This window comes from Brienomyrus brachyistius, chromosome 16 (genome assembly GCF_023856365.1).
Source record: "Brienomyrus brachyistius isolate T26 chromosome 16, BBRACH_0.4, whole genome shotgun sequence".
In the NCBI taxonomy this organism is placed as follows: Eukaryota; Metazoa; Chordata; class Actinopteri; order Osteoglossiformes; family Mormyridae; genus Brienomyrus; species Brienomyrus brachyistius.
Window position 1 is genome coordinate 25775840 of NC_064548.1, and position 10340 is coordinate 25786179.

At 44.0% G+C, this 10340-nt stretch overlaps 1 protein-coding gene across 2 annotated transcripts; it reads right to left on the reverse strand.

Moving 5' to 3' along the window:
- Positions 1–739: 739 nt before the first annotated feature.
- LOC125710081 (integral membrane protein GPR180-like) lies at positions 740–7060 on the reverse strand. 2 transcript variants are annotated; one of them, XM_048979287.1, is made up of 9 exons: positions 6835–7060; positions 5639–5779; positions 4066–4266; positions 3793–3973; positions 3261–3310; positions 2964–3118; positions 2587–2778; positions 1925–2002; positions 740–1833 (listed from the first exon to the last, which is right to left on the reverse strand). In XM_048979287.1, the coding sequence occupies exons 1-9, from the start codon at positions 6974–6976 to the stop codon at positions 1681–1683; spliced, it is 1293 nt and encodes a 430-aa protein (XP_048835244.1). In that variant the 5' UTR covers positions 6977–7060; the 3' UTR covers positions 740–1680. The 2 variants fall into 2 exon arrangements, with proteins under 2 accessions (XP_048835244.1, XP_048835245.1); XM_048979288.1 differs by lacking the exons at positions 740–1833; positions 1925–2002 and adding an exon at positions 2017–2274.
- Positions 7061–10340: the final 3280 nt, after the last annotated feature.

The window sequence follows — 10340 nt, forward strand, 5'->3', positions numbered from 1 at the left end:
TTTCGCTCTGTACACACAAGGCCTCCTGCTTTATTTCCAGTGACATCCGTGTCTTTCATGCCCACATGCAGCCGCGGTTTTCACGGGACACCAAGAGACCACCCAGTACATCACCCCCTGCCCATTATACCCACATACCTTACATACCCCCCGATTAGCTCACCATAGCCAGTTCCAGACCAACATCTGCCACGCTCCTCTTAAGTTTCTGTGGCGAGACCATGCTGTGCGAATTTTGACAGCTTGCATTCACAGCCCCCGAGTACTAAAATAGTTAGAATTATTAAGAGAGTATTAAAAGTAAGCAAAATTGGGTGCCGTTATTTCATAGATGCGTCTTGTACAACTATTTTATAGCCACTTCCAGTTTATAACCCCCCCAAAATCCATCAATCGATAAGTAATTTTACTTTCCATATGTCAGAACACAGCAGAGGTTCTGATCAAAATCCCTTCAAATGTCATGACCCTACATGAGCAGAATCTAAAGGCAGATCTACAACTGCATTCAACATGAGTGACTCCTATTGGCTGATGAACTAATTAAAAATTGGCAGCTTGTACTAGCCGGTATCAAAATGCAGTATGTGACAAATGGAGGTTGTTTGCTACTGTATAATTATAATCAAGAAAGGCGGATTTTACCAGTCAATGTACAATGATATTCAGTAATGTGTGCAAATATGAATATATCTATAAACATAACATTTACACAAAAAATCAACACACCTGAACAAAATGTTTTATATTTTGGTTTTAATTTCATAAATATTTCACAGTAAAGTAGTAGACTCAGGTTTTTTTGTTTAACTACAATACTTCTTTTGCCATGGTAATAAGGTATCCATGTATCCATTACTAACGGGCACCTATTCCGGCAAACGTTCATCTGAACAATACCTCTTATGACTGCGTAAGCATGACCTCTTTTAATTAATTCTTCATGGGCAGCATTATTACATGAAAGATATTCTGTAACAGAACACCCCCATATTGTCCTCTGAGCAACATTTCCCTCCCTTACTATGCCAACTAATAATCGGGTTCATTAAGTTATAATACGCTCATCGCTTTTCTGTGATTTACCCAGTCAAGGTCCTGTTTATCACGGATGTATTTTCGGAAGCATCATTCACGGGCAGCCGGTGTAGAGACAGACACACACAAATCCAGCCGCTCTCCAGCCTCGCCTGCTTTTCCTCAAACTTCTTCTTCCCCAGGCCTGAAATTTGCAACGACCAGTGTTGTCTGCTGAATATCCACATACACCGTGGACGGACATCCACACCACACAAACTCTCCATTTTACATTTGAGTAATGCAGCTACATTAAACAAATTCCATAAAGCGGAAGAATATCTTTACAGTTTCGGGTGAAATTCCCCACTTCCGCCTGCATTCCCGCAGGTGCTTCCCCCTCGCAAACTCCAGTGCTTCAGTCCTGCAGTGATAAGAGTCCAGCAGTCAGGCTGCCAAGTTCTCAGCGATGAAGGAGCCGACGACGGCTGTCTGCTCCCCATCCCAGTGCAGTGCGGCTCCCTGCTGATGCCGTATTTCCCCACAAGCGATGCTTCCATAGACCCCCCTCTCCCCCCCCCCAGCATAAGCGAAGACCAACCTGGATGCCCCTGGCTGAAGTGTCCACCCACCTGCACTGCCAGCCCTACCCTCCCCACCTGGTTAATGAGAGCTCTGGAGCCCCCGGGACATGGTGAGCGGTAGCGAGATGGAAGACAGGGCCGAGACCTCCCAGTAAAAATTGCGACACAGGAACAGCTGGTAGAGAATGACCACCGAGATGGACTGGCAGAGGATGACGCCCACGGTCACGACCTGAGGTTCACAAACGAATAAAGAACATGGTGTGTTAAGGGTAGACGGACAGGAACACGTGACAGGCGGCCCATGGGTTCGCCGTTCTCACCTTTTCTCTCTGATGCTCGTTGAAAATTGCAGAGAGAAGCACAAGGACTGGGTGACACAGGAACCACAGGACAGAGCCCTGTACGGATCGGAACAAACCGTCAGCAGCGGAAATCAGGCTTCACATGCGATTATGCAGCAGAATAAGCATTTAAGAACAGGAGTTTCATAGTCATATAAATGTAGCGCGATATCTGAACAAAACTCAGGATTTTAACTGGGGATATCTCACCAGCGTCCTTTAAAAATAGGTCCATTTATCAGGCGGAGAAATGATTTTGTGTTTCCTTTAGTAGATGATTTTTTCCAAAGTGACACAATCAAAGCACAGGGTCAGTTGGCATCCAGCGCCTGTGGACCCATATGATTTAAGGACCTTAGTGATAATATGAGTAATCAGCCAGACACGGGATTCAAACCCATAACCTTCTGGACATGAGCAGAGATCCCCAACTCAGCTCCATACCATCCAGTAAATACTTTGAAGTTTTTCAAGTGTTTTGTAAAAGAAAAAAAAAATGTCTTCTGCAAATTTTTTTGTAGTGCTTAATTGCCACAAACGTTTCATTCTTATGCCTGCATTTGTCTATAAATATAATCATAAAACAGCAGCATGAATGATTCAGCAGAAAGGGCGACATTAGGGGGAACGTCAGCCTGCACCTTCGCAAAGCCCAGGTAGAAGTCCCTCCTGATGGTACTGCGCTCGCCTGCGATCATCTGGTAAAGGATGGAGGCGAGCAGCAGAGCCAGGCCGACACGCAGGGCCAGCAGGAGCACGCCAGCCACACTGCGATGTGTGTGGAAACTGTGATGGTCCGTATCCTCAAACTGCTCCCACAGCAACAGCGCCCCCTGCAGGCAAAATGGAAAAATCATCCGAAAAAATCCGGCGCACCACCAGCAAAGCACAGCTTATATAGGAGTACTTATTACTATTATTTTACTTACTAACTGCTTAACAAAATGTACATTTCAAGTATCAACTGCATCTTGACCCCAACCAAAGCAGGGTATCAGAGATGCTTCGGTGGGTCGACCTGCACAGCCCCCCCTCCCAGGGCGAGCGCAGTGGAGGCGGGCGAGGCGTCCCACTGCAGAGGCTTCTGGGGCTTCCTGGTCTTGCTCAGGGTCCAGCCAGCGCACAGACTGAGCAGCATGGACAGCATCTGCACCTGGGATGCAGCGTCGCAGACTGCAGTCGCCAACAGACAGGTGTGAGCGAGGGAGCGAGCGCGCGGGGAGAGGGGGCTAGGGTGTGGGGAGAGGGGGTGAGGGGTTGGGGTGAGACGGCAGTGCGATGGCGGCGTCATAGAAGCCAGCAAAGAGGCACCTACTTTCAGCCAGGCTGCCCATCCACGGCATCCCCAAGCCATCCCCCGCAAATCTGAGGAATAACAGGAGAGGCCTGTTAGCAGCACCTGGAATCAGACCTAGGCACCCTACTGCTGCTTAAGGTACCCAGACGAGGGACCCCTGGGCGAGCCAAACCACGGAAACACACGGAAACGAGCTGGTACAAACTGTACATAAAATTAATTCCAAATTTAACTTTATCCCAGTCAGCAAGGTTATGACGCTGCAGTTTAGTCCTTTATTGCACCGATTCTGGTCCTATTGTCCCCTCACCCCCCTTGCAAGTGTGACACAAGAATTTCATCAGAACACATGTGACAATGAAAGTGAATTAGACATGAAATAAGTATGATTTTGGACCTAAAGGACTATATTTCAATAAGCTTTATATGATTACTTATATAGGAATTCTTTGTTACAAAGTCACAGCACAAATGGTGATATAAGAGGCCGCTAACAGTACAGAAGGAGCTGTAAACCTGTACTGGGCCTGACCCCCTGCCAGTTTCCCACCTCGACAGGTGAACGTAATTGGACAGCGCCGAGCCAGCCTGCAGCATCACAGCCAGGGACAGAACCTTGAGCACGGCGAGCATCGGACCTCCGCGGAGCAAGGCCTGCCACAGTGGGCGGGCGTAGATGCAGGCCGCTGCCAAGTACGCCAGCACCACGGCCAGGTAGAAACCCAGCAGGCCTGCAGGAATCAACGGTCAAGGACGACCTCGAGCGACGGAATGGCAGACACCAGGGAGGCCGACGGCAGTGGGCTAACGGGGGCCCACTCACCTGCTTGCTCGGCGCTGAAGTGGTCCAGCGGATTGCCCTCGGAATCCGGGTTGAGGAGCACGATCTGGAAGCGAAGATCCCCCCCACCACTGCCGTCACCCTCCTGGCAGGTATCGCGATCGGCGTATACGATGTGCCACAGCCGTGGGGGGGCAGCCGTCGTTGGAATGGTCTGGTTATGCTCCTCTGCACTGAGTGTAACTGCAAAAGCGGTGATACAGGTGTTCTCATTGCAGGAAAACACACACACACACTCTCTCTGTATCGGTCTCTGACAAAGTTTACACAGCTGCTCTTGTAAAAATGTCATTTTTACATGCACTGACATTTATTATACAATATTTAACTCATATCTTTCACACAGTATTTTAAAGGACATACTTCATGTATATAAATTTGTATAAATATAGCCAGTTAACATTCCCTGGTCCACCTGCAAAGTGACTTTAAGGTCAATCCTCCGTTGTGGAAAGGAGGTAATCAAAGCCCATGTCACTCAGTGAATATTTTATCAGCTTTGTTGGCCAACATGCCCCGGAGGCTTTGACAGTTATTGCTAGATTGGGTTGGGAACAGCAAGCACGTACAGTATTCAGCGAAAGGGTCAAACATCCGTGATGTGCAGATTTAAGCGAAAGGGCTTTTAAAGATACCATCCAGTTAGTACACTTCTTAAGTTCTGGACTTATCAGCACCCTTTATGGTTAATTAAGCAAAAAACATTTTATACGTGTCTTTCTTCTTAACAATACGCTACACCCACGGAAATGTGGCACGGAGACAAAATGCAATTTAAAGAGTATTCAGGTAGCCATTAAGAAAGGGAGGGGGGCATTCAGCGCCCTAGCCGGCAGATCATTTCGCAAATTAGGCGTCACCTTCATATGCGCAAAACCCTTTGAAATGCTATTAAGAGGAGCCGGGGAGGGCCGCGTGTTCCCGAGCGGCCCCTCCCTCCCCCCCGCCATGCCGCCCTTTCGCTCCCACTTCCCATTTGGCCAGACAATGGCACGTGCACGGAGACGCACGTTGCGCGCTCTTAACAAGCTCGCGCGGCATTGTTTTCGCCACAAAGGGGGGTACGGATTGCGCCACGCGCCGCAATTAGACATCCAAAAATTAATGGCGCTCCGGTTTACATGCAGGCGCAGCTCAGTCACTTACGGCGAAATCAAAGCGAGAGAAGGAAAAATTGCATAATATAATTACAGGGAGGTGGGGGCTTAAATTGGCAGCCACGGTGTTTAGTAACAACATACTTACAACAAATGGTAGGTAGTGACGGGTAGATGATGGACAGATATATAAAACTGTACACTGAACGTTTAATTATCTGTACGGACTTATTACCTAATAGTTCTTGTTAGTTATACAGTTTGAGCTCTTCTGTGATGCTGCATATCGGTTTATTTCGATGATTCGTACTGTAGTTACTCTAGTACAAAATAAAAACAAATACATTAAAATCAGTGTCGGTGTTAACTTCCTACAAAAGGCAATCCAGTGGTGCGATAATGGTGACAGTAAAAAGTAAAGGCAGATTGCAGGTGATTGGGTGCTTTTCGGTGCTCACTGGAGATTTTGGCACTGGAGATGTATTCTGCGCAGCTCAGGCTGTCCAGACCCTCGAGGTTCTGGAAGAGGAGCAGCCTGGCCTCTTTCTGCACGGCTGTGCTCACATCCTCCAGCCTGTAGACCATAAGGGCATTGTCGCCTGCAGATTTTGGGACAAGAATATTAAGCTTTTCACCATGCAACCCATCCACCGTTGTGTTTAGTCTTAATCAGTATTTCTACACAATGCATAACATTTTAATCGCTTTCTCCGATGCCTTAATAGCTAAATAATAATAAATCAAAATAATTCTCCCAACTTCGAATTCAAACTAACAAAACCCAATGCGGCTATTTAGTGCCACCTTGTGTTTCACTTTAGGAATTTCACACTGGCGTTTTTACTACTTTACTCGAGCGCTCTGCAATGCGGTAGCTTCGAAGCCCTGGAAGGATCCAGTGGCATTTGGGGAAGGTCACTGTGCCACGCGCTCTCACACCAAAAACTACATTCAACACATCAGCATGAATATCAGAGTGTTCTGTGTTTTTTTCTTTCATACTAAACTGAGCAGGTTTTACTATTTTCTGGTAATCTAATCTATACAGGTAAAACCTCCGATACAGATTTTAATTTAATATATGCTCACATATAACGTTTTCTGGATATAACAGGCATTTGTTTACTGCAACATGCATTCAGGTTGAAACAGATTAATAAGACTAATTAAGATTACCTAAAAGGACTCACTGATTCTAGATATTTGAAAATACCGCGATTAATGTGACATCAATATATGAGTTAAGTGAATTAAGGGAATCTGTCCTTCTGGTAATACTCGTGGTTTTCTGTTAAAGTAACCTGAAATAAACGGGCCATTTCTAATTTAATATTTAATTGCGGTGCGGATAACCTGATTACTTCTTGGCAAATGACAGTTTTAGAATCTTATATATCATATACAGGATTATAAATTGATATAGATTTTTTTCATCGTAGATAAATATGTAGTACTATGATAGTACTGTGGATTTTCTTGAGATGTCCAGTTCAACATGGTACATTTCTAATAAACTGAATTAAGCAATACATTCTTTTTTTCTTTTTTTTTGTCCACACAAGGACTGACTCATTGTTATACGTTGTATAGCACTAGTTAGGTCACTGGCTAGTTATGCCAGGTATGGTAAACATTTTGGTTGATATGCACCTACCATGAAACAGAAATTTTGTTATGTACTGTCCGTTGTGTTCTCTTGCCGCATCACTTCGGAACACTCCGGTCACCGTTTTTCCGCTCGCCATGGAATAAAAATTCGAATAGAAAAACAACACAATCACAGCATTCAAATACATAATTTCACTAATTAATAAAACTATTATTATTATTATTATTGCATGTTGCAGCGGCTCAGCTTTGGTATGACAATTATGGAAAACCTAGATATCATTCTCAGAATTGACTTTTTTCTTGACCAATCACAATGGGCCGTTCCTGGCCCTATAAATATTCCAAACCAATAAAAATCTTGCAAGGCAGAGTGACGCAGTGCGGTGGCTTGCACGGGGACACGTGTCGGGACTGCCGTAAAACACACTCATTGTCGAAAAGGCTGAAGTCGATTGGTAAAGCCGAACGTTTTTGTAGTTCTGCAAGTAAAATTCATTTAACAGCACCGTTTAATTATTTACAGATGAAATAGTGGTCTGCAGTGATAAGGATAAGGAACATGCTTTTATACCGAACATCTGGCCATTGTCAAAATCCGATTGATTTCTGGATCCTGTTATATAAATTGTGGAAAAAACGACCCAAAGACAAGCCCGGTGTACACAGCAACATGGAACGCAGTCCGTCCTGTGTTTGCCGTGTCGTGTGCATTATCTTTGTTCCATGTAAATATAACATGCATAGAACAGTAACTGAAATCCTGGAGTCCTGGTTTGAAGGTTCAATTTATTGTTTTCTTTTGTTAGTCTGATAGTAATGAACTCATGACTTGCTATGAACTAAATAATGTCCAATGTAACACATTTTATACAAATTATTGGGTACTGAAGACATATATTTCTCAACACAAAATATCTGAGAGAGAGACAGAAATGCTAGATGATGTGGTGAATCTGCATAAGAAAAACTCTTAATTAACCTCAATATCACATTTTGGCCAAAAATGTAATTTAAATGTAAATTCTTAAAATAGGGGTGGCATGGTGGTGCAGTGGTTAGCACTGTTGCCTCACACCTCTGGGACCCGGGTTCTAGTCTCCGCCTGGGTCACATGTGTGTGGAGTTTGCATGTTCTCCCCATGTCGTCGTGGGGTTTCCTCCAGGTACTCCGGTTTCCCCCCACAGTCCAAAAACATGCTGAGGCTAATTGGAGTTGCTAAATTGCCCGTAGGTGTGCCTATGTGTGTGTGAATGGTGTGTGAGTGTGCCCTGCGATGGGCTGGCCCCCCATCCTGGGCTGTTCCCTGCCTCGTGCCCATTGCTTCCGGGATAGGCTCCGGACCCCCCACGATCCAGTAGGATAAGCAGTTTGGAAAATGGATGGATGGATGGATGGATTCTTAAAATATTAATTGAGCTCGGAAAAAAATGGCGGAAACTCTAGGCAGCAAGGAGGTCCATGTAAATTATAAGAAGAATGCAGCAATACAGCAAAGCTGAAAAGCAGTGTGGGGACATTTACATTTCACTGGCAGTCTGCATTATGGGACTCCACCCCCCCAGCCCCAGTAAATGAATACTGTTGCTTTGGAAAATCAAAATCCAGCCAAAATTCCATACAGGCCTATCGTGGCATAACGTATGGACAGTATTATGGAATGAAAAGTTAAGTAAGATCCATCCATCCATCCATACAATCAATTGTTTGATCAATGATGGCCTAGATCTGTACTGCATAGTATAATTGTGATTAATATTTGAATTTCTTTGAATGATAATCTAGGTCAGAAAGGAGCAGTGTCATGATGTCATGGTGATGTCATGGTGATGTCATAGGTAAAAAGAGGCCTGGCTTTTTACTTTGTTTAGGAAAAAGTTGTGCTTAATGATGCAGTTTCTTGTACAATATGTAAGTTCTGCAATTACAGAATACAGGCCTAGGATTATTACAGTTACAGCCTTTCCTTTCACAATTCGTTGACCAATGATAAACTTATTTGGTCGATTCACTAAGATCCTTAATCCCTTTTGCTGGGCATGTTTTAGGAATTCTGGCAGACCATGAGAATGGCTCGTAATGCTCCTAATTCCTGAAGGAGGCCTGCTGGTGTTTTCTGCCTGTGATTTCATATATTTTTTGACAGTATTAAGAGAATCGTTAAGTAGAGAATATACAGTAATTATGCTAAGCATTTTGATTCTAGTCAATCAGTAAGTTATTTAAATGTGTTATTTGTACTAATATTTCAAGCCCATTTTTATAAAAACAATACAAAACATACAACTTCTTTCTGCCAGTATATATTTTACTACAATTTCCATGTTGATCTTAACTTTTTGTACATGTTTACACAAAAATGACGTATTCTTTATTTCAGAACTAGTGAAGATACTTTGTTTTTGTTCGTCAACCTGTCGTCTAAATGCTCATCCGTCTCAGAGCCAAGCGGTTCACTAACCAATTACTGCAAACAACCGAAGGATTTAAACACAAGAATTCAAGAAGCATTTCAGAACAAGATGACGTTAGAACTAAAAACTGAACATAATTTGTTACATGATGTCCATTTGCCATCTATATATACTGTAGGCTGCAAAACGTATGTATGTTATAATGTGTTATGAAGCTGTAATGTATTATTACCACAAAGGCAATGATATGTTGACTCGTATGATGTTAATGACACGGTAAGTGAGAGAAGACATTCATATATTTTGTGTCTCACAACCCCCTTCATTAGGTCCTGTTCTTATGCTGTTAAACGATGAGTGTGGTGAGACTGGTGACCATATCAGTCACACGGTGATAAGTGATCACCCCCACCTCGGGGCCCAGGCCTTCAGACGCCATAGCAAATCGCCTTCGGTCATAGATGTACTTCACAACATTGTTTTCTTACGCTCGTCTTCCTGAGAGAACAGTCTTACCGTGTTCCAGCAGATTCTATTCGTTGGGACAGAAACGTCTGTCCTATTCATGAAAGCCAATGGAGACCCAGCTCACATGTACATTTTGGGAGAGAGTAAAAGTTTGCATTGTAATCAAGCAGGTCCATCCACCTTCCAACTGTTTTTTTTGATAGTTCTGTGGGGGTTAGTGGGAGCACAAGCCTGTGGCACGTCCTGGTTGGGGGGCCAGTCTATCGCAGGAACCATAAACACAATCATACTCAATAGGCCGATTTCACATACACAGGAACTTCTTTCTGGAAGCAGAAACTTTTTGTGGAACCAGGGACTTTTGCTGCATTCACACTGCAGAATGCTGGCTGATTGTAGTTCCTCCGAGGCAGCTGCAGAACCCGACTCCAGACTCAGTACTCTACCTTCGAACACGAACTACTGGGAAGGCGCTTACAGCGATAGCTTGCTGATTGGTCAAAACATGTAGCAGAGTAAAAATTGAGCAGATGGAACTATTTTTGTAGCCCAATTACACTGAATGCATCAATTAATACATTTTTTTTTGCTTGTGTCTCCGTATATGATCACTAGTGCCAGTACTTACCAGGAACCAAAAGATCAATCTGTCGGCCTGATTTAATAAAA

Excerpts from the sequence above, each read along its gene's own strand:
- LOC125710081 (XM_048979287.1), bottom strand. The coding sequence starts at position 6,976 with ATGTATTTGAATGCTGTGATTGTGTTGTTTTTCTATTCGAATTTTTAT. Across the intron at positions 3,974-4,065 it reads CTTCAGCGCCGAGCAAGCAG|GCCTGCTGGGTTTCTACCTG; the intron begins GTGAGTGGGCCC and ends TGATTCCTGCAG. Across the intron at positions 2,003-2,586 it reads TCTACCTGGGCTTTGCGAAG|GGCTCTGTCCTGTGGTTCCT; the intron begins GTGCAGGCTGAC and ends CGATCCGTACAG.